Source organism: Vanellus vanellus (genome assembly GCF_965231255.1).
Source record: "Vanellus vanellus genome assembly, chromosome: 6".
Taxonomy (NCBI): Eukaryota; Metazoa; Chordata; class Aves; order Charadriiformes; family Charadriidae; genus Vanellus; species Vanellus vanellus.
This window is the reverse complement of record NC_138911.1, coordinates 992,639-1,019,490: the sequence shown is the minus strand read 5'-3', so window position 1 is coordinate 1,019,490 and position 26,852 is coordinate 992,639. Positions and strand designations below refer to the sequence as shown.

Genomic DNA, 26,852 nt, shown 5'->3' with positions numbered 1-26,852 from the left:
ACCCACTGCGTGGGCTGGACGTGGGCATGTCCCCACCACAGTCCTGCTGTCACCAAACCCTGATGGCTTTCCTGGACAGTTTTGTAGGTAACAGCTACAGACCGCACTCCAGTTAAGTGTTTTATATGGCAAAAGCTTGACTTCTTATCCAGGCTGCTATTGATTTTAGAAATGATTGTGAGTGACGCTGTGCACGCTTACTTAAGGTAGAACATGGGCCGTTTTCTAAGTAAACCGGTTTCATTTTTAATGCCAGAACTGTGTTAAGAGCACGCAGCAGCTATCGTTAACGTTACCCAGCGCACCCCACTACACAAACTTGGTTTTAGGACTTTGTCAAACACCAATTGTTCGAGCCACAGTTTTCAAAAACAGCTTTGTCTGCCTAGGGCTGAGTTTATATTTTGGGGGAGGTGGAAATTAATCATTTTGACCCTGCTAATGAGCTGGAAGAACTCTTGTGTGCGATTTTTTTTTTCCCCTGAATCCCGATGGTTCATAATTTGAAGCTAACACTTGAATTTTAAAGGGGGGGGGGGGGTGTCACTCGGCCTCAGGAAAGCGATTTCCCTGCGGTGCTCCTCGGCCCGCACGAGCGCCAGGGCCCTGCTCACGCTGACACGGAGCCCGCAGCTGACGCGATTTACCTCAGCGTGTCGGGGCTGTCGCGATATGGCTATCGAGCTGGGCTCGGCGCCGAGGCTTAGCTCGACCTCGCCCCCCCCCCCCCCATCCCCCCCCCTCGTGTCGTGCCACCCCACCCCCGCCCGCCCTGAGGAAACCTGGAACGCGGTGGGAAACAGCCACCGCCGCTCCCCCTCCCCCCCGCCGGGACATGGCGGAGAAAGGGGCTGTCGGTATGGATGACAACGCGCCGCTCACCTCGCCTCACAACCGCCATCTTGGCGCCCCGCCCCCGCCGCCGAGTACTCCACCGTCCCGGCAGTCTGTGCGCCGCGGCCGCTCCTCCCCCTCCCCCCCGGCTCCCCCGCCCCCCCCCCCAGCCCGCCGCAGCCTTCGGGTGCGATCGGAGCGCTCGGCCCGGTTCGGTCGCTTTCGGTCGGCTTCGGGCACTGCCTGTTCGGGCGTCTCCGTTGAGGCCGACGAAGGGGAATTCGGGCGCGATCGGAGAGGACTCGGCACCGCTCGGCTTTCCTCGCTCCCGCCGCCCCCGCCTTCGGGCGGGATCGGAAAGGACTCGAGCGGGCTCGGGATTCTTCGACCCTCTGGGCCGGACCGCTCGGGGACTCGGCCCTGTTCGGGCGGGCTCGGCCTCCCCCGCCCCGTCTGTCAGGTACCGCTTCGGGCCGCGTTTTGACGGGCTCGGCCGGGTCCTGCCTTGGGATTGGCCAGCCGGCGGGGACCACCGGTCGCCTTCGGAGGAGGCCTGGAAGGACTCGGCACTCTTCGGGCGCCATCGGAAGCGGTTCGGAACCGCTCGACTCTCACCGGGGAACACGTTCGGAAGCGCTCGGGCGGGCTCGGCACCGCTCGGCCGCCCGCCGGAAAGAAGCGCTCGACTGACCTCGGGGGTCCGGCCCCCCCCCACCCCCCCCGCGACACCCTCCTCAGCGCCGCCGGGGGCGGGGGGGGAACCGGTCGGTGTTGGGGCCCGCTCGGGCGGGCTCTGCTCCCCCTCCCCCCCCCCCCCCCGCTCGCCCGCCTCGCATGGAGGACGCCGACTCGGCGGCGAAGCAACTGGGCTTAGCGGAGGCGGCGGCAGCGGCGGCGGCGGCCGCAGTGGCCGCGGAAGGACCCGAGCACCAGCAGCAACCGCCACCGCCGCAAGCGGCAGCCTCGGAGGCGGAGCCGGAGCCCGAGGAGGAGGAGGCGGCGGCGCAGGTGACGGCGGTGACGGTGATGGCGGCGGATGCCGAGCACATGGAGATGGGAGCCGAGCCCCTGCCGAGCGCCGACGAGGCCGCCGCCGCCTTCGCAGGTCAGGGCGGGCGGAGCGCGCATGCGCAGCTCCTTCAGCCCCGCCGCCTCAGCGCCGCCCGCCCGCCCCGGGGCTCCCGCACTTCCACGGGGGCCGTTCCCGGCCTCTCGCCCCCGCGGCCGGCCGCGGTCCTCGGGTTGGAACCGGCAGCCCCGGCCCTTGGCCTCCGGCCCCTCTCCCTGCGGCGCGGCCGCCCGCCCGGCCTACACATGCAGCCCGTTACCTCAGGGGGTGCTGTGGAGAAAGCGCGGGCCCGAGGTTGAGGCGCTCCACACACGCTTAGAAAATCACACTTTGCACCGCAAAACGCAAAGGAAAAATGGGCGAGAGCTGCCTTTGCGCATCTAAAATTACTTTGGCCCTGTGCCCCGTTAACAAAGCGCCATGAAACGTGCAGAGTTTGGCAGGCAAGGTCCGATACGCGGGAAATTGCGGCGTGCTCCATACCTAGGTCGGTATCTGTGAACGTCAGTGGTGTTTTTTCACGCTTACTGACAAACCTCTGGTGTTAGCGAGGGGGGCAAATGGGCGATGCATCATAGAAACATTTGGCTGTAAGTTTGGGCAGTTTTTAACTGGACCAAACGTGCAGGTAATGGCAACCTAGAAATTAATATACCTCGGAGTTGGTTGTTCGCTTTATCTTGGTATTCACCAGTCACCCGTCTTTTAATAAGCATCACAGTTAGGGGGGTTTAGTGCAGATGCAATATTCATTTTTCCATTCGTTCATCACGTGTTGATAACTGCTGTTACAGTCTCAAGGAGGTTAAAGCACGTTCAACCCAAAGCTTAACAAAAATCAGAATGATTGCGTTTGTAACAAAGGTGTCATGAAAAATAAAATTAATTTTGAATAGGAAGGAAGAAGGAAATGCAATTTTTTATTTTTTTTTTAACGTTTAGCTGTTTATCAGGCTCTCTGGATGCAGCAGAATATTACCTTCATGTCTTTTCCATTTCAGAAGTCACCACAGTGACAGTGGCCAATGTTGGTGCCTCAGCAGACAATGTTTTCACAACATCTGTGGCAAATGCAGCTTCAATTTCAGGACACGTGTTGGTAAGTCTCCCCTTTCCTTTGAGGGCCTTAGCAAAGTCCCATGTATTTTCTTAGTGTAAATGAAGAGCTTAGCTCATGTTTGAGCTGTAGTAAGGTCAAGGATATGTTTTCATTGTGGTATACAGGCCTTAAGCCACAAAACTGTTAGCTGGGGGACATACACTTTTTTTTCTTGGAGAGGTTTCTTTACCTTTCCACCCCCATATACTCATTCTGTAATGGAACTGATGACCTAGACCACGTAACCTTTGAATTTGGTTGGCTGAAACCTTAAAAACTAACCTAATAATTGCCATAGCAATTGGTGTTTTAGGGTTCCTCTGAGAAGATTTGGGGGAATACTAAAATACATTGGTATTTTAACTCTTATCAATTTAAACTCTTTATTTCTTCTATAGTCTGGGAGAACGGCCCTCCAAATTGGGGACAGCTTGAATACTGAAAAAGCCACTCTCATAGTGGTTCACACAGACGGCAGCATTGTAGAAACCACAGGGTTGAAGGGGCCATCAGCACCTCTCACACCAGGTATAAGGCAATCTGGTTTTGAAGTGTCATTCTCCCCGAGGGGTTGCTTTTTCTCTATTTTAATTGCATTGCTAGGATTAAAAAACACGTGCATAATATTAAAAAGTTGTCTTATACGGATCATTTGCCTCCTCTTCACATGGTACTTCATGTATTTCTTGGGAGTAGAAGACTACTTACTTTTTGGTGTTTTTTTTTTTCCTTTCAGAAATATATTTCATTTTCTTATTCTTTGCCCTAACCCTCACAAATAAGCTTCTTGAAAAATCTTGTTCTGCTGCTGGGATGTCGCGCCCATCCCACCCCAAAGGCAGATGGATCATTTTAACATCGATAATAAAAACATGAGTCTCCTAGTTCTGCACGTGGGTTCATTTTAAAGGGCCCTTGAACATAGTTTTATCTCCATTCGGGCTGCTTGCTGATACTTAAACGTTGCAATAGCTGATGTCTTTATTGCTGCGGTTTTGTTCACGGCTGCTTGGCAGTTTCCTTTCCGCCCACAGGATGGCATGGCAGACCTTCAATGGTCTAAAACACGTTACAGGATTGGCCTCTGGGAAGGGGAAAATCCAGCCAGCTGCTTGCACCACTGCAGGTCACAACCTCGGCGTTTAATGTGCTGTTAGAGTGTTTTTCCGAAGATGCAGTTTACTTTATTTTCAGTCATTTTCAGAATGTTCAAACTGAATTTTTTGTGGTGCATTGCTGGGGAGAGGTGGCAGCTGCTTCAGTTAACCACTTGACACTGTTGCCCTAGCCAAGCTGAGCGTGTGAAGGTATAGCCCGTGTGCTTTTTGGTTGCTGTCACCTTTCTTTTCTTTTTTTAAAAAGGGCCACAATCTCCTCCTACCCCTTTAACATCCGTACAAGAAAAAACTGGAACCAAGTATAACTGGGACCCATCTGTGTATGAGAATGAGCTCCCAGTGAGGTGCCGGAATATCAGTGGCATTCTGTATAAAAACAGACTCGGCTCAGGTAACCATGACTGTCTTGGGTGAGGAAGTGTGACAGCTCCTTCTTGACTCGTTGCACTCTTCTTTTAATCAGGCTACTTTTAAGGGCCGATCATAAGGGGGAGGGGGGGGGGGAAGACAGTTTCCTAGCCAGCCTAGTCCCTTTGGATATTATTGTTTTCTTCTGTTTTGCTCTTTCTTCAGAGGCTTTTTAACTCTTTTCTTAAATCTGTGAAGATACGGGCTGCTGTGCAGTGAGTCTCCCCGGTAATAGGGTGACTCCTCTAACATTCTTTTTGTCTCAGAAGTAGACCCCTGTTTCTACAAAGCTCTAAAGAATCCCTGCTGGGATGGAAAATAGAGAGCTTGTCTCCTAATGGGACTCCTTAGTTGCCTTAGCCCCTCCTCTTCTCTTTTATCTCTGTGGGAAAGCTGAAGAAGCAGCAGCAAAAATTGTCGGCAAGCCTGACTGCACAGCACAGTGCTCGCTTCAGGGATAGGGAGTTTTCTTCATGACCAGAAGGATTAGAAATTTAAGTGTAAATTAAGGAAGGGCTTAAATTCATGGTGTTTGTCCAAGAAAGACTTATCTTTCTTGGGGATGAGTAATTTTTTCTAGCCTTTGGATGCATTGGTGAGGCCCAAAGTTGGAGCTTTCTAAACACGCGCAGTCATTGTCACAGCCAAGATAATAAATGGGCATGGTTATCCTAGAGCCGTGAGAAGTAGCAGATGGGCGTATTTGGTGATTGGTATAGATTAACTGCTATTTTGTCCAGCAATTTCAGTATTTGCTTCTTTAGGAAAGTGGCAAAATGATCTTAACCTTTACTAACAATTTCTTCTGTTTTATTTCAGGAGGCCGTGGTAGGTGCATTAAGCAAGGGGACAACTGGTACAGCCCCACTGAATTTGAAGCTATGGCGGGACGAGCCAGCAGCAAAGACTGGAAGAGGAGCATCCGCTATGCTGGGAGGCCACTGCAGTGCCTTATTCACGTAAGGTTAAGTTTGCTTCCTCCTTTCTGCTGGAAGGGGCAGGTGGAGTCTGGGCAGAGTCTGCCCTGCAGCGCTGGGCAAATCGTGTGTGCTGCCTCTGCAGAGATATGTGTGATGGTGCCGTGGGGCAGCCTGGAAGCCACATGTTGATTTGGTTGAGAATTAGCGATGTGAGAGAAATTTTGCTAGGTGCGTTTTCAAATAACATGATACAAGTCTTGCTTGTACTTGAGAAGGGGTTACGGTTTATGCAGGATGAAGTCCAGCCTTGAGCTGTATCACAAAAATTGAGAAGTAAGCTCTTACCTATGACACTGTAATTCAATAACCTGATCTGCTTAATTCTATTTGCCTGACAAACATACTCTTCACTTGCACCATTTATTATTACTTTGGGTCCTTTGTTTCCTTCAGTGTCCAGGAGTCTCATGCAGAATTTGCAATCCCATGGGGTTGGCAGTTGATTTCTGCTTGGGCAGAAACTTTTAGTCTCCAATTCACACGTCCTTGCCTTTTGATTTGAAAATTGTTCTTTCATCACTCTCCTCCCATCTGCTCACCCCGTCACTATGATGTAGGGTAGCTGGGCTCTCTGTTACCACATAGGGGCCCTAGGAGGGAATGGGTACGTCTCTCTGAGAGCTGTCTGAATCTTTTAGCGGAATACTGTGGTTTTGGTGACTAATACTGAACTAGTAACCTTCTAATTTCAGGATGGGATTTTAAATCCTCACGCTGCCTCTTGTACTTGTGCTGCCTGCTGTGACGACATGACTCTGGTGAGTTGTAGGTTTTATATCCATTAGTTTTAAAACAACTGATCAGTTAAGCTGCCACAGCCATTTGGAAGCAGGTTATAAGTGTCCTAGAAATGTTCATGGTTACTGTGGTTGCAGCATGTTTTGTCTGTGCTTCATAAAAAGAGGAGATAAGGAACTGCTAGCACTGTTGCATAGCAGCCTCAGTAAACCTGGGTGATAGTTAATGCTTTTTAAAATTTTTGTTTTCTTTTCTAAATAATGTATTTATGTAAAATACCTTTTAGAGATGTCAAAGCTATTTGTGATTTTTGACTCAAATTCCACAATTTTTTGAGCTGGAAAAAATGTTTTTATAAGGTAGTAATGTAATAATCTATGCTGGATCCATGTTTTTGTATTAAACTGCTTGGGGTTTTTGGTTGGCTTGGGGTTTGGTTTTTTGTTTGTTTGTTTCAAAAATGAGGTTAAAGTTCTGAAAGCAGAAGTCTTTAGCTTGACTTGAAGTAGTGTTGTGAATTTCTTTTCTGCTATGAACTGGGTGATATGCTTGTTTCCCAGACCTGAAACTGCTTCCTGTCTTCCCCTCACTCTTGTTCTGTTTTTTTCCTCCACCTTGGCCAGCAGTCAATTATTTGCCCAGTTCTGCTTCTTAAATAATAGTGGGAAGAGGCTGAATCTGTGTCTCTTCAGCTGGAGGGAGCCGAGTGTAACTTTTTTTCCCACAGAGTTCTTTTGGTTTGGAGAAGGAGGAGTTTTTTGGTCAATTGTTGCAAACCGCATATCTTCCATGTGAATATGTGCTGCTTGACCTTAGCTGCATCTGGAAAGATGAGAGTAAACCCAAAGTCCCCAAAGAGGTGCCTCAGCTAATGCCCATTCCTTTTTTCTTTTTCTGTTTTATTTTTTTCTGTGTGTTTTGCCTAGAGTGGCCCTGTTCGACTCTTTGTACCATATAAAAGGCGGAAAAAGGAAAATGAAATGCCTGCAACTCCAGTGAAGAAGGACTGCCCCAAAAACATCACTCTGCTTCCTGCCACAGCTGCTACTACATGTAGGTTCTTCGGTAAAAATTGCTTCCCTTTTTTGATGAAGAATTGCCACGCTATTTTATGTCTGTCAGTGGCCCCTTGGAACTAGCCGACTGAGAAAAAGGTCTTTTTCTGCCACTTCCTTTCCATTGGATGGTTTCATTGGCTCAGTGTCTTTAGTTAATTTCACGTCCTATTTTGTAGAAACTAGCACAGTGTTGCCACACTGGGACTGCAAGTCAAGTAGGAAAAAGTACAGCTTTAGCCCTCCAGCAGACTCAGGTTTAAGCATCTTAATGTCCTTTTACAGTGAGCAGTAAGTTTCATATTTTGTTCTGAGAGAGGTCTGGATTATATTTGCCCCCTCTACCCGCTCTCTCAGCCCAGCAGCGCAGGGGGAGGTGTGGAGTCCTGGCCTTGATCCGTAGTGGGTGTCAGGTAGGCTTTTCACAAATGGCAGTTGAGAAGTTTCCTCCTCCTAAAATTAGATTGAGGGGAAGGCTGGCCTGTATTTGCTCTGCTGGAAGTCTCAATTCCATACCCTGAGTTTGGTTTCTGTCCTTTAGAAGCTGGTGAAGGCTATGGAGTAAGATTAGTGCTATTTCTTGAAACGTGTAGAAAAGTACGCTTTAAGCAGCTGGAATAAAATCCACAGCCTGAAAGTCGTTAATGAAAAGAGGCAGAAGGTGACGCTTTCATCTCCAAATTCCTCTTTAACATTCAGGGCGCGCTTTGTTACTTACTGTTTTTGATTGTCAAACCATCTGTGTGAGAACAGAAATTAATTTGCAAGCTCATCCAGCTCACACATTCCCAGTCACATTCACGCGTCCTCCTGCTCTCATCGCACTAGCATCATCCGAACGGTAACATTACAAAGTGAATTGAGTAAGCAACAGAAATCCAAAAAAGAACAGCCAAAAGTAAGATTAGATTACCAGCAACAGCAGGAAGAGAAATACACAAGGATTCTGTGGAGTTTGTTTGTTTTTTTTTTTTTTAATCTCCCAAATAGGTTTAACCCGTATTGGTTCATTAATGTGAGGTGCTGTGAGGTTGCAGGTTTGCTTGTGCTGGCATTGGGAGAGAGGAGGGCTGCTTGGTTGGTAGCAGCCACGTATTTCAGCAGGCATAAATCTGTAGCCTCAATGTCTTAAAATTGAATTATTGTTTGCAAAAAGATCATTCTGGCTGAGCAGTGTGTCACAGAATCAGCCCGTTAGCAATTAATGGTGCCAGATTAATTAATCCTGTTTAAAAAGGGTTTTAAGTGTTTTGAGCCACTCAGGTATATTAATCCAAAAAGGATTTTGTGACTTGTTCCTTGCATTGGCCAAGCATTTTGTATCACTCTGTGTAGAGAGACAGCTAAAATTGTCCAGCTAACCAAACCTCATAGAATTAGTTGTAATTCACAGGTTTTTTAGGTTGATTTAAGTAGCAAAAACTGCTCTTGCTGAAGCTGTAATAAATTAGGATCAGCCAGAAACTGACAGGTTTTGTGGCCCCACTGAACCTTTATGGTAGATGTTAAGTATATTGCTCATACAATAATTGAAAAAATTTGGGAGGCATTATGTTGTAAGTGAACATTCTGGCCTCATACACCCAGAGAATAAACAGAGGCCTGCAGGAGGACAGCACTGCCTTCGGAAGCCAAATGGGGCTTTTATTCCCATTTCCAATTGTATCGGTCGTAGTCGTGATCCAAACTTGGCTATCATGGGCCGTTTACTGATCTGTGAGTTCTCTGACTTTGGATGATTCAGAACAGGCATAGTAACAGCTAAACAACCGAGCCCTCCGCGCTGAGTGTTAATTATGAAAGTACTTCTAATATTTCCAGTCACCGTGACTCCTTCTGGACAGATCACTACCTCCGGTGCTCTGACATTTGACCGTGCGTCAACAGTGGAAGCCACAGCAATTATCTCGGAAAGTCCATCCCAGGGTGATGTTTTCACTGGAGCCACTGGTAAGAGTTCAGGTGTATGCCTGCTAGATGTCCGTGAGAAGGAGAAAAAGAGGTTTGGACACCCATTGCTGTAGGAAGAAGCTTTTAAATACTGCACGAAGGAGTTATTTCTTAAGAGCTTACAGAGAGACTATACATAACCCGCTGTCCTTCCTTTGAAATTATTTCAGCAGCTTGAAATCTTACCAGCTGCACAAAAGAAGTTAAAAGTTTTGCCCAGATGTTGCAGCTGCTAATGTACACCTCTGCTGATTTCTAGGGTTAAGAAAACTAACTGAGCATTGAGACAGAGTGAAAAATGCCAGAATAAATAAAACATAAATGCAGAGCATATATTTCAGTTCTTTCAGTTCATATACAGGGTTGTGAGCTCTGCTGAGGGAACCGTCCTGCTCTGAGAACCATAGTTTGGAGTCCTGTGATTATTGTAAATATATAGGTGTGCCAGAGGGAAGACAGCAGTAACCTTTGCCTTCACCAGTGAAAGCAGAGAAAGATGAAATCAGTGCAAGGCTACCTTGCTTGCTAACTGTGTAAGATCGTGCTACTGTTCCTCGTTTGCAGCCCTTGGAATTAACATAGAGTGTAGGAACTTGTATAAAATGTAAAAAACATACGGGTGAGAGAAGCATAAGAAATGCCCGAGAGCTGTGTTTACAGTGGTTCAAAGTGCCGTTGTTCTTCTGCAGTTCAAGATACCAATGTCCAGCAGCCCTGCCGGGTCACTCACCCAGAACCTCACTATCCGAGTTACCAGGACAACTGTCAGATTTCACCTTTTCCTGAAGCTGCGCTGCCAACCTCTCATCCCAAAATTGGTATGTTTTATGTCTGTAATGTGAGACACAGTTAGCAGTGCTTGAATTTACTGTCTAACCTTCTTTCTCAGCAAAGGGAAAGATCGAGGCAGAAAAATAAACTTTTCCCTGTTTTGCTTCCAAGTTTTGCGGTTATTAAAGTTTGGACAAACAGATTTGCCACTCTGGGGAAAGTTTTTCACTCCATTATTGAGAACTTTGATTTGTTGGTTTCTACCAGAGGCGGCTGTTGTGGTCTTGCTTCCTAAATCACCTTGCAGTCGCTGCCTTTCCTAAGGCTTTTGCTTCAAGGCTTTTGTCACCACTTGGGCACTGTGGCTAAACATCTGCTTAGTGTTTGATCTGAGGAGACAATCCCCTTCAAAATTACGTCATGGAAGCTTTTCTAAGCATTCTCACACGTCTTTATGAATCCACTGCTAGATGCTGGAAGCAGTTTGGGGCAGGTTTGGTGTGCTGCTCTCGCATCCAATGTCAGTTTTCCATCCTTTAACACGGACGTTTGTGCTGGAATGATGAGTGCTGGTTGACGAGCGCAGTGAGAGCCTGCCCTGCTGTGGTCACATAGACTGGGGCAAAAAAGGAAAAGATGGTATGAAAAATGTCAAGTGCAAATCAGCCCTTTAGTGTTTGATAGGATGGGTTAAACTGATTATCAAATATCAAATGTAATTATATTATGTAAACTTAATGACCTTTCATTTGTAGAGCTGACTGATAAATTAAGTGAACTACAACGGTATTTGAGTGTTGCCTGTACTGACGGAAACTGGAAGTGTTGAAGAAACTGGAATTGCAAACTTGGAGTGTTGTTCTTGCTTTATGTGTTTTTATCGAGCCTGGACAAGAGATACAGCAGGGAGCAGTATGCCACTGGCTGCCTGATGGACCAGGAGATTTAGAAGCCTTTTACGTCTCTAGTTTCTATGATTCTGTGAAGTTACTCTGATGCTTACTGATCTCGCTGACACAGAGGAGCTGTAAGACAGGCAGGTTTTGATCCCTGTTACTGTTCTCTCAGACATCAAGAAAAGATCATATAAACATGTCGTATTCCTTTGTGCCTGTGTTCTCCCCTCTGTATGACCTTTTATTTACTTACTTGGTGCAGCACAGTGCGTTCCTGCTGTGTCCAGAATGAAATCTTGTTGGTTTTAAGTCTTAGTCAGATCTTGATGTTACTAATTAAACATTGATTATTTTTTTTTTACCGGTGAATTCTTTCTCTTGACTGATACACCTATACCAAAATGAGGAATCGGAAGTTATTCCAGTTAGATAAGTTATCAAATGCCATGCCGTGATAAATATTGTGCTGGAAATGTAGCAGTAGGAAAGGCTCTTCTGCAAATAGCCACTGATAAAAGACTGTTTATCTCTTACTCATATCTAAGTGCAAATAGTTCTAGTCATGTTCAAATGGATTGAAATTACTATTTTAATTAAGGGCTGTTGAGTGTAAAATGTGGGTTTGCCTGTATGGTGAACTTGCAGTGCTGTCTGTCAGAGAAGTCACACGCCTAACACACAGCGACCTGCAGTACTGTGGGGTTTGAGACTTGTTCTCTCTCCCCAAATCTGTGCTGGAGTCTTTCAGCTTTTGCTGCTTGTATGAAAAACTACCAGATACGGCTTGAAAAGGGTCATTAGTTGCTGTCTTGGAAGATACTCAGCGTTCAGTGTGGTCTTGCAAGCAGTCTTGTTTGGCTGCAGATGCTTTACTAAGGGGAGGTTGACCGTGAGCGGAACTGCTGGAACTGCAGCCTGGTACAGGGAGGTATATTGGTCCATTGCTGTTCAGGACAGAATTTACAGTTGATTTTTTTCAGGGCAGTATTTACAGTTGAATTATAAGTACCATTTGAAGTATACTTCAAGAAGATTTTGTCCTGAATGGGAGGGGTCTGCTGTTCTGCGTTTTTAATTGGTTTGTGCAGTTTGCTTTTCTGTGCCCCCATCCTCCAGTGAGAGAGGTTTGAGGCTAGTTTCTGCCCTTCTTTCTGGAGCCGCCTTAGACGGACCAGTGTGCCAATAGCTGCGATGACATCCAAAACAGATTGCCCATTGGGAGACTGATAATAAAGTAAATGAGAATAAAGTGTGTTTCAGGCCTTTCACCCTCTACGTTTTGTTCAAGAACTTCCCTTTTAGTAAATTTCTTAACTCTGGTTTCAAGGAAAAGAATCTGGCTCCCAGAACGGTCCATTTTAATTAAACCAGTAGTCAGTACCCAGCAGTGGCATCTATGCTGCCTGCAGCTGGCTGCGGGGCGCTCCTGTGTGATGCTGCAGATGCTCCAGGACTTTGTCAGTGCATTATCTTCGGGAGCATCAGCTGTGTAGGAGCTGGAGGACAGGCTGCCTGGCAGAAGTGCTGGAGGTGTTAACAGTAATGCCTCTTAAAAAAAAAAAAAAAAAAAAAAAAGACACTGGTGGGATGCGAACAGGATTTAAGTGACTCAGAGCTTCTGAAGTTGTATTCCCAGCTGTGTTCAATAGTTCTCTGAGGGCCATAGCATCTATCAGTTGGAACGGTTCTGTGTTTATTATATGAATGTGTCACTATTTAAAAATCAAGGAAGCTAATTGGCTTTTGGTGCCTGGAATACTAACAGTTCTTCCCTTGACAAGCAGAACTGTGCAAGAACGAATGTGTTTTCTCAGCCTGCAGTACTTAATGCTTTTTTTCTGTGTGCTCAATCGTTTGGAAACTCCTACCTAAAGATGTGAGGAAAAATCCTGAAATAGACTATTAGTAGATTTTGGGGTAATAAGACTGCACAGCCCCAGTGTGATGGTGCCCTCTTTTTTTCTAGTAAATAATTTGGTGAAGAATTTATAGGTCACCTGTTGGTAGATGTGAATGTCTTGGACTTGATTTTATGGCAGATGGCAAGTATTTATCGCTAGTGTTAGAGATAAATTTTGGAAAAGTAAAGCGAGATGACATTTGTTCCTAGAAATGTTGCCTGAGGTGAGCTTACACTGTGTATTGTTGAGTTTCTGAATGTAGATTTAATTTCCTCTCATTGTGGTCTGCCAGTGTCTATGCAAGCCTAGTGTTGTGAAAAGTAGATGGTTTAGTGACACAATAACTGCTGTTTTTTTGAAATGTTTGCAAAGGTAAAGCTAAGACAGACATTGTTGGTTTTCTAAGACTAATTTTCTAACACAGGCTTCAGGAAAGGGAGGACTGCATAGCCTTGATAATTGAGGGGGGTGGAGGTAAGTTCAAGGAAAGTGTGATTAGGTTACCAGGGTAGGAGTTCAGCTTCCTTTTGGCGCTTCCTACAAACTGCAGTTACTGTTAAGATTATGGTTAGGGTATGAAAAAGTAAAGGCTGCAACACCTCAATAATTGTTTGGTTTGTTTGTTTTTTTTTTCCTTCTTTTAATGTCTCTTGGAGTATGTGTAGAAGTATTGCTGGGCTTCTGTGCTGTTGTATTTAGTTTCATACCTGTGGCATTCTAGTTTATACAAGAGTGAAGAGGTGTAGTTAGGATTCTGGAGGAAAGGGCTGTAAACAAGAAATTGCTTTCTTGAGAACTGTCCAACACTGTAAATGAAAAGGAAATGTTAGGAGATGTTAGTGTCTGAAGCTAAAACTTCCACCTGGATTGTATACATTCACTCTCACCTTCAGGATTAGGCAAGGGGAGGTTTCAGAGCTGCAGCTGTTCAGAATGCCCAGGATATTTGAAACAGATACATATAGCTGTGAATACCTTTTTAATAAACTCTTTGGAGTTTCAGTGTGGTATGTGTATTTTTATGCCCATAATTTGTTTTCTGGGTAGGATACAAAATGAAGGGGTCCAAGGAAATTACAGTTGTTGAGGTTGTTTTTTTTTAAAGGGCTTCTCAACCAGTGGCTTTGGGAATTGCACGTTTGTAATATGTGTAATTTTGAGGTGATGATAACTGTCTTGGTTTTATTCCAGTCTTTGGCCAGGGATAGTTAGAGATCAGAATTGAGGAGGTGTAAGGGAGTGTGGTGTAGATTGGCGCCTATTTTTTGTAGTTGTGCAACCTGAGAATTGACATCTGCATAGTGACATCAGGGTATTTCAGAAAACTTGATGGGTTTGGTCACTGAAAGACTTACTATAACCTTACTTAGCGAAGGTTAAGGCAAACATTGGGTGGAATGTTGTGATGATGGCGGAGGAGTTGCTGGGAATGCTGCTTTTGCTCTTCCATTGTGCGGCAGTGCTGGAGGTGTTAGTTCCTTCCCAGAGTAGACAGTAGGGTCAGGAGTACGTGTTCTTCTGTCCTGTCTGGGTTTGAGAGTGCCCCAAGGGCTTGTTCTGCACAGACTGATTCTGTGCACTTTGGGTCACAGAAGATAGGTCTGTTTAGCAAAAACTTAGCTGGATTGGAAATTTTTGCAGACCATATTTTTAAAAAAAAGCAACGAACCAACACATCAAAAACAAAGACCCACAATTTATGGAAATGAAACACCCTAATTCTATATTTTTTCTTTCTTTATATTCAGTGTTAACCTCACTCCCTGCCCTGGCGGTGCCCCCCACGACCCCCACCAAAGCCATTTCCCCTTCGGTGGTGAATGGGCTGGAAGTGACGGAGCAGCGGAGCTGGCTGTACTTGGAAGAGATGGTGAATTCACTGCTCAACACCGCCCAGCAGCTGAAGACTCTCATTGAACAGGCCAAACAGGCCAGCTCCTCTTTCCGCGAGGCTGCTGTCACGCAAGCAAAAATTCAAGCTGATGTGGAGAGGAAAGAGGTGAGATGACTCAGCCAAGGGCATCTTTTTGGCTGAGTGACAAACAGAGTAGTACCTCACTGGTTGTCACTGGCCGTAACAGTGGTAGCCCTTAGAAATTGTTTCTCAATGTCTTCAGAGCAGTATTACCCAGATAAATCTGAGTTATTTCTGTCATGGGGAAAGGAACAGAGTGCTCTGGGATTCCAAGAGCTGTGGGTAGCAGGCTAATAACGCAAACTGTTTGGTGTTACAAGTGCTGAGCTCTCCCATCAGCCATACTTAAATTGATGAGACATGGACACTGAATCCCCAGACAGGAAAGATGGTGAGTGTTCAGCCATGTGGTGGCTGCTTTCTTTATGCCAAGTGAGTGGGACTATCACAGAGGCTTTTGATGGCCCAGAGAGGCAGAGGGATAAAAACAACAGCCAGCTATAGAGTTTATGGGGAAGATAAGTGGTACAATTTAGAGGTGTCTTGCTGAGCATTGTGCAAGCAGAGCTGATCTCACATGAGTCTTGTGGTAAGACTGCGAGGCCGGCTGGCATTACTGGAGTATTGGCTTGTACCCAGTGGCCCTTCTCTCTGTTGTGAGGGATTATCTACAAGGACTGCCCTGTTCTCCCTGCTTTTCTTCTCTTTAGTTGAGGCATGGTGGGGACTCTGGATTCTTCTTAACACCAGCTCATGTATGCACCCTGAATCTGGCTCCATGCACTGCTGAATGCATTCCCCTTCTCCCCAGGTCCACAGCTGCTGGTGTGGACTTAAAGGAGAGAGGTGGGGGGCAACATACTGTGAAACTGGTGTCACTGTCATTAGCTGATGATCTCCCTTCCTGTACACCACACTATCTGCTGTTGCCATTGGCGTTATTGCTAACGTCGGCTTTCCACTGAATTCATAGGCACGAGTGTGCAGCAAGAGACCTTGAAGAAATGTGTGTGGGAAGACTTTGCTGAGAACTGAGAACCCCTATGACAGTCCTTGCAGCGTCTTTGATATTCTTTGCCACGTTGTCTCTGCTAAACTCTTCTGTACGCTGCATCCTTGATGTGCAGGTGTGTGATACGTTGAGAGTCTAATTCTTCCCTGCCTCCTGCCTGGGCAGAGTGGGTATTCGTGCTGCTGTCCAGGTTTGGGCCGTCTGCTGCTAAAAAGCTGTGCAGAGCGTGGGATACCAAAAAAATGGCAGCTTTGACACAGTTTAGAGATGAACATTTGACTTTGTTTAACTTCACTCTCTGGTCTTTTTCCAGTTTATGTGCTGTCTTCCCTTCTGTTTATCCTTGCAGTGGTTTCTGGAACGGTGGTTCAGAGTCCATTCCCCTCACCCTCTGATCCAAATCCAGCTCACTTCACTGTAGTTCTAGTTTCTTCTTGCCTCGGGAACAGGAGTTAAAACCACTCCTGTCTATTGATTAAAGTACTGACTTTACAAGGCAAGGATGAGCATGTATTTGTTTCCAGAGGAAGTCCCTTTCCCAGTTAACTGTTGAATTCCCAGTTATACAACTTGTGTGTCTTACCATTTGTTTTGTGTAGTGGGTACCTCAGCAGTTTTGTATTTTGATAAAAACACTTGCTCGTGGTGCTATTTTTTTTAATATCCAAGTAACAATTCTCCAGCTTGCTGCTGTGTGCCAGCATCTGGAGCCATCTGGATGATACTGCAGATAGCGATTTCTGAATTCCTTCTAGTGAATTTCCTTTTTGGAAAAAACTTTGGGTTTCTAGGTACAGGGCTGGCATCGGAAGTAATTCCAATAAATGTCAAATAATTGACTGTCTGCTTTTGTGTTGGTCAAAGGTGCTTTTCTGACTTCATGAATGTTTCCCTGATTTGTAAGGCAAGTCTCTTTCCCTCCCTGAGTGTGTGTGTGGTCAAACTGCTTTTTTTGACAGTTAAGGTATATGAGAGGGAGAAAGAAGAGTCTTCCTACCTTGGTGGTTGTTGATTTTTGCTGAACCAATTTAATGCAGAGGAAAAAGGTGCTGTCTGTCTACTTTGTGTTTGTTGCACTGACAGAACTTCCAAGGGCTAACAAACGGGGAATTGCTCCCTCCTCTGTTTGCACGAGTGGAGATGGTGAGCGCAGCGGAGTGGGGGCTTCTCTGTAGGAGAGCCACCAGTTTGCAGAATTTCTGTGCAGCAGTATGATCCTACGTATTTAGAAGTGAAAGATTGTGTCATTGTACCAGAGCTGCGGAGGAAAGGCTGTACAACAGATTAAATTATAATAGAGCTGTAGATTCAGCTCTTCCTGGAAGAGTGACCTCGTACATAGCAGGATTAAAGAAATCTCTTGAGAGCAGGCCAGTTCCCAACTGGATACACAAACTTCATTGCCATGACTGTAATTAATATGTATCTTTAATTTTCACACAGCAGTGCAGAGCTGTTCCCCCAGTTCAGTGTCCCAGCTCTTCAGGATGTTGAGATCAAGCACTTTTGATTTCGTAACTGTCCGTATCCCTGACCATATATATCCCTCTGTTACCTGTGTTGAACAGGGAGACGGCCTGTGCCTTCTGACAGAGGAGCAAGACAGCGCTCGGGACAGCAGTGTCTTTACCTGCCCTTCAGAGGAAGTCTGAAGTGGCCCCAAGTTTAAGCAGACTAGAGAAGAAGTGACAAGAACACGTAGGAAGATTTACTTGGGTGCTAGTTTTGTTTTGGTCTTCTTAGAGAGCAATAAATTAAGCAGTAGGGATTTTTAATCACAGCTTTGTTGTAAATTGCAAATCATTCACTATATTGTGTTTCACTTCTTATACTTATTACTGAATGAGCTTTGGGGTTCATTAAATATCACAAATGAGTCTGCTCCCATATAGCAGCAGTTTGGTTGACTTGCCTTTAAATACCAGAAGCTGTACTCTATCCTGAGCAGTGGTAAGTGCTCGTGGGACTTGCAGAGCTCTGAGCTGTGAAAGGCAGGCTTTTACTCCGAGTTTTCTTTGAGCAGGGGAGGTGTTTGTGCTGGCTGTACGCTTACGTTCTTGTCTGTAAAGTCAAAAAGCGGACATCACTGTTTCATTCTGGTCACACTTGCTAATGATATTAGCCAGGACTATTCACAGGAGTCTTAGGAATGCATTATTCCCCTCATTTATATATTTTGAAGGTGGAAATGCCACCATCAGAGAGGAACTCTGGCAGGAAGTGGATTTGCTGAATGTAGCAAGGGAAAACCATAAATTGTAAGTGCAGCATAAATTAGAAGCATCTACAGTCATGTTTATTCCTTAAGATGGCATGTTTAATCTGCATTTTGCAGGAGGATTGGATCCTTAATTGCAGTTCCAAACGCATGGTGATACCTAAATACAGAGTCCTCAAAAGCAGTAGGGGAGCCAAACTGGGACGTGCTGAGCGTTTAGGCATCAGGCTGTGCAGCAGTGGAATATAAATGCCTGTCATCATAGGCACTTCTAGAAAATATGGAAAAATATGCTCGTCTTCCACTCTTCTCTCATGTCTGACATGGCGGGTTTTTGACTCTACCTCCCTACTATGCGATTACAGCCATATAACGCCCTGTGTCGGGGTCTGGTGACATCTTTAGCTGTTCTGAAGGAACTATAGGTCAGATTCCAAATGCTGGAGCTAAAGGCTTCACCAACAGAGTTTTTCTTGCACTTAATTTTGCCATTTGGAAGTCCTTGCATGCATTCGGTTGCTGTCTTTGTCCTCTTTAATTTCTGTAAATTTGTTTAAGGATCGTGGTTTGCTGGGCAAATCTCAAGACTGAGGACCTCTTCCAAATTTTGTTTCCATCTTTGCCGCAAGTTATTTAGACACCCCCAGGTAGCTCCTTGGCCTCTCTGGGCTTCGGAGCCTGCCCTTTAAAATAAGGGTAACACTTCCTGCACAGGGGGTGTGCATACCAGTTTGCAGAGCGGTAGGATCTCTGGGTAGAAGGCTGTGTAAAAAAGCGTTAACCTTCTAAGTCCTAGAAATAAGGGCAATTTGTAAGCCCAAAATCTACAATTCCCACATTTATGAAAATATCTCTTTTGCAATAATTTCTTTTGAAACAAAATTGTTCTGGAGTCTAAGAAAGTGGTTAAAAATACCTTTCCTGTTGTGTGTGCTGTCTGCAGTGTCTCACATGCCTGTTGATGATGAGTACTCCTTAATTAATCAGCAGAGCCCTCAAAGAGTTAGTTCCAGACATGAAGCTGACTGTAAGAAACATGGATGGCCTTAAGCCTTGTGCTTCCCGTGCGTAAACAAGAGGTGCATTGCAGCGGGTGCTCAGCCTGCATACGGCTGCATGTTGGCAGCCACCAAATACAAGTTACATTTATGTTGCTTAAAAGTCTTGGGGAACGACATTTGGAAAGAAAAGCAAACCGTAAACTGTCTGGCTCAGTTTTAATATTAACATCTTAAAAAAAAAAAAATGTGTTATGCTTATTGCAAAAAAATGAAAGTATCAAATGTTTGTAAGCTTTTTCTGAATTGCAGCATTTTGCATGGCATTTGTTAAATACAACTGCTCTGTCAGAACTTTGTGTAGCTGTTAAGAGAAATTTCTCCACTGTCATTATTAATTGGCTTGTGATTGAGCGTATCTGATCCTTTGGTTCCTATCCAAATGTTGGGGTCAGTGCATTTTTTGATTTAGGGAAAAACATTTAGAAAGAGAGTTAGTAGAGCAGCAAAGGCTCCGTATCTCTTCCAAGAGAGATTTGGCAACTTGCAGGACTGGCCCAAAAGGAATGGGTTAAAGACAGCACTTTACCCAAAGGTCTGTGTGCTTTGGCAATGTAATTTTTTTGAGTGTGCATTAAGCCGTCATTTATATCATAAACTTTAGGAGGGGGAGAATATGTGAACTCACCAAACTCTGTGCCAGAAGGTGTTGCTAGAAGATAATAAAGACATTCAGGAAATGTGTTGAACAGTTTTTCTGGATAAATTTAAAAGAATCAATGTCAAAATCTGACAAGTATTTTAATTGAAATAGCCACCTTTGTGTCAGGCAGTGATGCCTTCAGAGCCCAGCCCATTTGAAAACAAGGTGGAAGATTAAATCAGCTAACAGCTGGACCATCTGAATTCTTTTTTAGAAAGATTAAAACAGTTCAGGACTAAAGAATATGAAATGAACCTAAAAAGGGTGAGGTATTTAAGAAGTGTAGCTCTAGGAAGCAAATAATGGTTTGTGTAGCCCAAAGTAGCAGTGAAAACAATTGAGAATTGTAGGCTATCGGTTTTCTGCAGCCGGTTTTGTGAGAGATCTGGATATTTCCGGCTTGATCCTCTCTCTTACCACACCTTTCCCTTCTCCATAGTCTCTGAATGGCTTGAAGTCTTCACACCATGGGCTGAGCAGAATGAGAGGACTCGCTATGGGGAGAGATAAAAAGGAGACAGAAGGGGGTTAACTGCGTGGTTTCCATCAGCAGGTTTCGGGCGCTGAGAGCAGAGGTGGAGTAGCTGCTGTGGCTCAGACAGGGACAGAGGTAGCCGGACTTCCTCTTGATGCCTTTGTCATGGGCAGTCTCCCTGGGGAACAGGATTAGCCACACTTGTAGAGCATGAAGCGGAGTCTGGTGGTGGGAAGGGTTTTAATTATGGAGCTGCGGCACTTTTGCAGAACTGGAACCCAGCGAGTTCAGCCCCAGCGCTGTCGCTGTGTGGGCTGTTGCAGAGGGGACGGTACTAGCTGGGATTATGTGTGCTGAGGTTTTCAAGCTGGGTTGAAATGCCAGCTCACTGCGTGCTTTGGTATCTGAATTGCCACTTTCTTCACTAAAAAGTTTAGAAACATTACACAGTTTTCCTAGGCCACTACTCTTAATATGGGTCGTTTATCTCTCTCTTAACAGTGGAAAACTTGTTTTAACCGTTCCTGAAGAGTCCGCAGTTTCCTGCCAGCCCAGTGCTCTGCCTGTGTGCAGGAGGGTCAGAGGGCAGAGGCTGTGGCACAAAGCGTTGAGTCCCAGCTTCTCCACGGCCGGTGCTCGCTGATGTTAGTAATTCTCTGAAGAATCAAGGTCATTTTCTTCCTGAGACATAGCAGGACACTTAGGCCAGAGCCACATCTCAAGCTTGCCAGTGTATTCCCTGTCTTCACAAGAATGCTTTTGATTCGGACACAATTTTTGTTTTCAAAATAGTAATTTTGGAATTTCCATACATGTGATGCATACTTCATCTGCGCAGTACTGGAAGCGTCGGGGATGCTGTGCATGTATCCTGTCTTGCTAATTAGCCTGGTCTTGCCTATTTGTCAAATAATGGCAGAACCCGATCTCACCCCATGCAGCATACAGCGAGAGGTTTCCCTGCCACCTCCTCCATCTCCCAAGAGTTTTTTAATTTGGATTTGTGTCATGGTAATACAAAGGTTTTGAAGGTTGGGATTTCACAGGAGAATAAATACTCTGATGTCAGGTCATAGAGACACTTGTAAATTAAGCCTTTAATCTCCTTATATGTTGGGTCATAGTCACTCCTGGATAAACCTGCTTTGGCTGAAGGTGGGGGTTCAGGTTTCTTCTTACTTTTTAACTGTTCCACATAAATTTAAATCTGAGTTATCACATAATCAAATCAGGATTGGGTTTGAATTCCCTTGGTTTGGGACTCCTGTCTCTCAGCAGCGTTGGCTGCTGAGTGTGGCCAGGCAGTAGGTGGAGCAGCACCTGGTTGGACTTAAACTGGTTTGGAGTAAATCTGCAACACGCCCAAAGCGTGGTTTAAAAGTCGCCTCCAGAGGACTGCATAATTCAAATACTGTTTGAAAGCCCTTTTATGTTTTTATTAAAAGGAGGAATAATGGTGATGGTTGATGCTGTTTCTAAAGTCTTGAGTTTGTTAATTTTGTCTGTTTTTTTCCCCCTAATCCATTCTGTTGGGCTGTGCTGTCCCTTCCGACTCTTTTGCCTGTTAGTGGATTAGGATCATAGGACTTGACCTAAAATTTGGCCCAAGAAGATGGCACTTGGCCCTATTACCTTGCCATTTTCCTTGTGTTTCCTTTGCTAACTTCTTAGGTTCTTGTGTGTGTGTGTGGTGCAGTTCCCTTGTGGCAATTAAGGCACCTGGTTTAAGAAGCAGTGCTTGGCTGGATGCAGTGGGGAGAGCGGGGTTTGAGCAAATGCTGGACTTAACTGGCATTTTGTCACCTCAGGCCATTTTCTCACAGGCTTCTTCAGCTGTCTCCACATAAGGGCAGTGTCCCTCTCTTAGAAGGGAGGAGTGAGGTTCCCCTCTGTCCTCTTGCAACGGCAGTTTTGGGCTTGCCAGAAGCAAGCTCAGTGTCAGGACCCTCCATAGAGAACACCCTTTTCAACCCCTCATGTCATATTCTGGCTGTGCAATGACAAGCCTGGTGTATTTTTCCTTGCAGCAATATCAGAACCAGTTATTTCAACAAACAGAAGATGTGGATGGGAAAACAGAAATCATCATCAAGGTAAGCTGGGGATGTCTCGTATTTTATCAAGAGTCTTTTGTTCTTTGTCTTCTTCCATTTAAAGATGCAGGTTTTCATCATTGCTACAGAAGTCATGTTTTCTGTATCTGGCGTTGCCTTCTGGCAGAGATCTGAGCTTTCCCTAGCGCGACTAATGCTCTGTTCGAGCAGAGCGTGTCCCATTCCCCAAGCATTCCAGGTTTTCACAATCCTTTATCGTCATCTGGCCATGTTAATCAGTCTCACCTCTCAGTAATGGTCATGCAGCTCTAACGGGTGGCTGTCACTGAGGTCTGATAGGAAGGAAACTCTCTTGCTTTTTGTCCGGTGAAGTGGGTTTCAAAACTGCCTGATTCCCTCTAGCGTTGGGAATGGGAATATGAGTTGAGTTAGTTCCAGGACCCGCAATTTAAGCCCTTACAGCTGTGTGTGTTACTCAGTTGTCTTTCTAAGATCTCCAGGTATAACTGCATGCACTGTGTATTTTCAACATGTTCCAATACTGTACAGGTTATGAACAGCCTCAATCAGGTATCCCTTTGGGACGGGCTTTGCGAGTCCCAAAGAGCAGCTCTAAGCCCCTTCTTGGTGGCCTGATTTCCCGGCTGTACATCAGGAATACAAATACGGCTCAGTCACACCAGCTGTTAACTGTAGGTGCAGTGGTAAGATGTGAGCAGAAGGTGTGATGAAGTTGGTCTTAATTAGGGTGTTGATTGCTTGGTTAGTTGTGCTCAAAAGAGGGAAGGAGCTGGTGGAACTAAAGATGCCTGTGATACTTTCACAGCCGAGAAATGCTGCCTGTCACGGCCTCACACTGCTGCTCTGACGTGCTAATGATTTGTCAGTAATTTAATGAGTTGGAAACAGAATGCTCTGTGAAGTGCTTATTTTTGTGGTAGTTCAATGATGTTTTCACCTAAATATACAGGTTATGTTAATTGATGTCACCAATATAAGATTAAAGCGATAGACACAAAAACATCGTTTAAAAAACGGGTATGATTTTTTCATCCATGTATCCTATCTCACCTTACTTCTAGGCTTAAGTCCTTGCTCCTGATACAGCCTTTTTAATTTTACTCCTCTGTCTTCTGTTTCCCTGTCGGGACACTGCTTATGTAGTCACGCTGCTGACTGGCAAAGGAGCAAGGCTACGCAGCCTGTAGGAGCAGATCTCTTCTTCCTCTCAAAACACAGGGAAAGATTAAACTGAAGGGTGCCATGCTTATGCCTACTCTTGTCCTTCCTCAGACCCTCTCTCAGACATATGCAGGATTATAAACCAAGCAAAACCACCAACGAAATTTGCCTTTAAAACTTTAAATTTGAGATAAACTCGGAGCTTGGGTATCGATGGCCTGCGTGTAGCCTGCATGGCACTGTCTGTGGAACGCGCCTGCCCTTGGTTAAGACTGACTCCTGCTGAAGCTAGCAGTAACCTGGCTGTGGTTGATAAGACACATGACCTATGTGGAGGGAGGCATCTCCGTGTTACGGGGGACAGAGTTCCATCACCACTCAGTCTTACCCATAGTTTTGAAGGGCTATTTGCCCTCCAAAAGGGGAAACAGAGGTGCATTTCATTTTCCAAAGTGATCCCTGCTAACATGGTGAGGAGAGTGGGTCTCTGAAGGCACGTCCAGAAGCCACTGGGCCTGTTTGTCTTGTGTTTGTGTATTGAGGATATATTGGGAAATGGTGGCTTTACCGCTGCTCCTGCATCACGTCATATTACAGTATCTGTATGACATGTTGGTTATCTCCCTGTTGTTGTCTCTGATGTGGTCGCTTTGCCTTTCATTTTCACAGCAGTCCTGTGTCAACTGCGGTCGTGAGGCAACGAACGAGTGCACAGGATGCCACAAAGTCAACTACTGCTCCACTTTCTGCCAGCGGAAGGTATAAGCGTGTTTGTGAGTTGCAGATTGGGTTGTCTAGAGAGGGCTGTGTGACCGTGGGGAGAGCCAGACGGTTCTGACTGCTACCTGATGGGTGTAAGCGCGGCAAGAGGAGTGGGCAGCAGAACTTGCTGTGTCATGGGGGCAGCCAGAGCACAAGCCGTGCATGGGTCGGCAGCCCCAGCACCCCAAACCCACCCTGCCCATTGGATCGCTGGGCAAGACTGTAGTGATGGGGCAGGTCTGTGGGTCAGGGTCCGGATCAAATGGGTAAGGAAGGTCCCGAGATTTCCACACACCTTCTCAAAGGTGATCTAAAAAACAGTGAAACACCAGAAATGAGAGCGTGGATACCTCACTGTGAACCATGGGGACCGGTTAGCTGGGAGCACTTTTACAGCCCTTCCCTACCGCTTCCTGGTAGGCTGAACACTCCCCAGTGCCTGCACTCCTGCTCTGTCACTGAGGACACGGTTCTGTTATTCTTTACATTATTTGAGATGCTACAGATGATACAGTGGGACAGACTGTAAGGTTTTGAACACGGGAGGTGGAAAAAGGTATGAGGAAGTATGGCGGAGGAAGCTCCTGTGCTTCACGTTTCCCACAAGTTCCTTACAAAGACCCTTGGCACCCTGCTTTAGAAGAAGGGGCAATCTAGTGCAGCCAGGGTTACAGTTTTGTGGGCTGTCCAAGGTCAGTCTGAATAACTGACACCGGGTATATTGAGTAGCTGAAGAATTTTGGCTGTTTCCTTTTGCCTGTAACAAAGTGTAATCGTGACCAAGTTCCCTGTCTGCATAGCAGAAAGATTAAAAATGCAAAGAAGGCACAAATGCTGCTTGCAGAAAACTTACACAGCCAACCTGCCGCCTCCCCAGGCATCTCACCAACAGTAATGCTGCTCTGTTGTCTTAGTACAGAGTGCACTGGGAAATGGCACCAAATAGTCACCTTTTGTCCCCCTCCTAGACAGCTTGTCAATTCTGAGTGGACATGTGCCTGTGCCTGTAGCTTTTGCTCTGCACTGTCATAGGGCGGGAGACTGAAGTGCTCGTCAGTAACCGATTCCTTGAGATTCCTCTTGTATTTGTGAGCGATGATGCGCAACCTCTGGGTTAAGCAAGTTAGAGGAGTATTCTGTTAGTTTGGACTAGAAGTCAGAGTAAACCCTGGGAGGAGTTGTATTCCTCTCCTTTGCCATTGCTGAGCTAAGACCCCTGGAATGGTGCTGTCCTTCAGGAGCGCCCGCTTGGAGTGAGCTGTGTTTCAGGAGAGGGTTTAAGTCAAGGTTCTGACTCTGTTTTAGTAAAATTTCCACAACCTAGCTGATGTGGACGTCCTGTTTTGGTTTGTGGGTTGAGAAGCCAGCATTCTGCTTAGTTTGTATCCGCCTCTAGCATTGACCCAGTATGTAGTTCCTTTCCTGTCCGTCGTTAGTCTTGTTTGGCTGAGCAGTAGATACCTGCTGTAGCCTACCTGTGCTGGAGAACACGCTTCTCCAACAGGGCTCTGTTGGGGCCCAGTGTGCTTTTGCAGGCTGCATGCTTTCCAAGGGTCCTTTCTCTTCATGGCTTATCCGTCTGCTCTTCCCTTGCAGGACTGGAAGGACCACCAGCATATCTGCGGCCAGTCAGCCACAGTGACGGTGCAAGCTGACGAAGTGCACGTCACGGACAGTGTAATGGAGAAAGTCACCGTCTGAGCACAGCTACCTCGTTAACCGTTCATGAACAACATGGTGCGGCCGGCTGGATCGGCAACCTGGCATGAACGGTCTGTCCTTTACAAACCCCACTCTTCGCTCTAGCAAACTCATTTCTGAAAGACTTTTTGATACTGTGACGGCATTTGCCTACTCCCGATCCTCTTCCAAAACTGCGAATGATGCAGAGACTGTGAAAACCTCATCTGGATAAAGCAAACCCTGCCGAACTGCAGCTGAGCAGCTGGGAGCCACCTTCGGCTTAAGGAAGCTTTGACTTGGCCAGACTGGAACCTCCACCATGTGGATTACAGTGATCTCATCATCTCTCTTGAGATGGATCTAAAGCAGGTGCTGCAATGAGATATGCCAGTGTTCCCTTCTCCCTGTGCCTCCCTACCTCTTGTTTGAAAACAGAAACAAACCTTCATTTGGTTTATTTAATTGCCTTGAAAAAGTCAGTACAAGTTTGCCATTGGAAGGACTTTTTTTTTTTCCTGTGTTCCTTCTGTGCTGGGCAAGTTCGGAACACATTGGAGCTTCTGCACTTGAGTATAAGTGAAAAATAACATGTTGTTAAATAAAATGTGGTGGAATCATGAGCATGCCCGGCGGTACTGTTTCATTCCCACAGCAGCACTTTAATGTACTGATAAATGCAGTGAGTGGCTGCAGCATGGTTGTCGGGAGCTGGTGCTGCTGCACCACAGTTGCAGTTAGACATGCATGTCTTTGCTCTCCGTCTCCGTTGGTGGCCGGCTGGGATGTGTTTGCTGAGCAGGGAAGTGCGGTTCCATCATGTTGGTGCGCCTTGGCTGTAGCTCGTTAGTGGCTGTCTGGCCAAAATCAGATCTGAGTAAACCCAAAGTGAGAGCGTATTAATAGAGCGCTGTCCTGTCATTGCCTTTTAGTAGCTATTAATTAAACAAGTGGTGAGCACTAGGAAGGGATTTGCTTCGTTCACGGCAACAAAATAATTTAATTATTAATGTACTTCTTTAATAATTTAGGCT

The 26,852-nt window shown here is 45.9% G+C and overlaps 1 protein-coding gene across 3 annotated transcripts; it reads left to right on the top strand.

The window, feature by feature from the left end:
- Positions 1-1,014: 1,014 nt before the first annotated feature.
- Positions 1,015-26,440, top strand: DEAF1 (DEAF1 transcription factor). 3 transcript variants are annotated; one of them, XM_082485103.1, is made up of 13 exons: positions 1,015-1,939; positions 2,905-3,002; positions 3,401-3,530; positions 4,365-4,511; positions 5,348-5,487; positions 6,201-6,266; positions 7,173-7,299; positions 9,123-9,251; positions 9,941-10,069; positions 14,568-14,818; positions 22,168-22,233; positions 24,049-24,135; positions 25,735-26,440. In XM_082485103.1, exons 1-13 carry the CDS (start codon positions 1,669-1,671, stop codon positions 25,837-25,839), a joined length of 1,746 nt encoding a protein of 581 aa, XP_082341229.1. In that variant the 5' UTR covers positions 1,015-1,668; the 3' UTR covers positions 25,840-26,440. The 3 variants fall into 3 exon arrangements, with proteins under 3 accessions (XP_082341229.1, XP_082341230.1, XP_082341228.1); XM_082485102.1 differs by having other exon boundaries at positions 1,262-1,939; positions 24,046-24,135; XM_082485104.1 differs by lacking the exons at positions 22,168-22,233; positions 24,049-24,135; positions 25,735-26,440 and adding an exon at positions 15,708-15,773.
- Positions 26,441-26,852: the final 412 nt, after the last annotated feature.

Coding starts and splice junctions, on each gene's coding strand:
- DEAF1 (XM_082485102.1), top strand. CDS start 1,669: ATGGAGGACGCCGACTCGGCGGCGAAGCAACTGGGCTTAGCGGAGGCG. Junction 5,488..6,200: donor CACTGCAGTGCCTTATTCAC/GTAAGGTTAAGT, acceptor TTCTAATTTCAG/GATGGGATTTTAAATCCTCA. Junction 7,300..9,122: donor TGCCACAGCTGCTACTACAT/GTAGGTTCTTCG, acceptor TAATATTTCCAG/TCACCGTGACTCCTTCTGGA.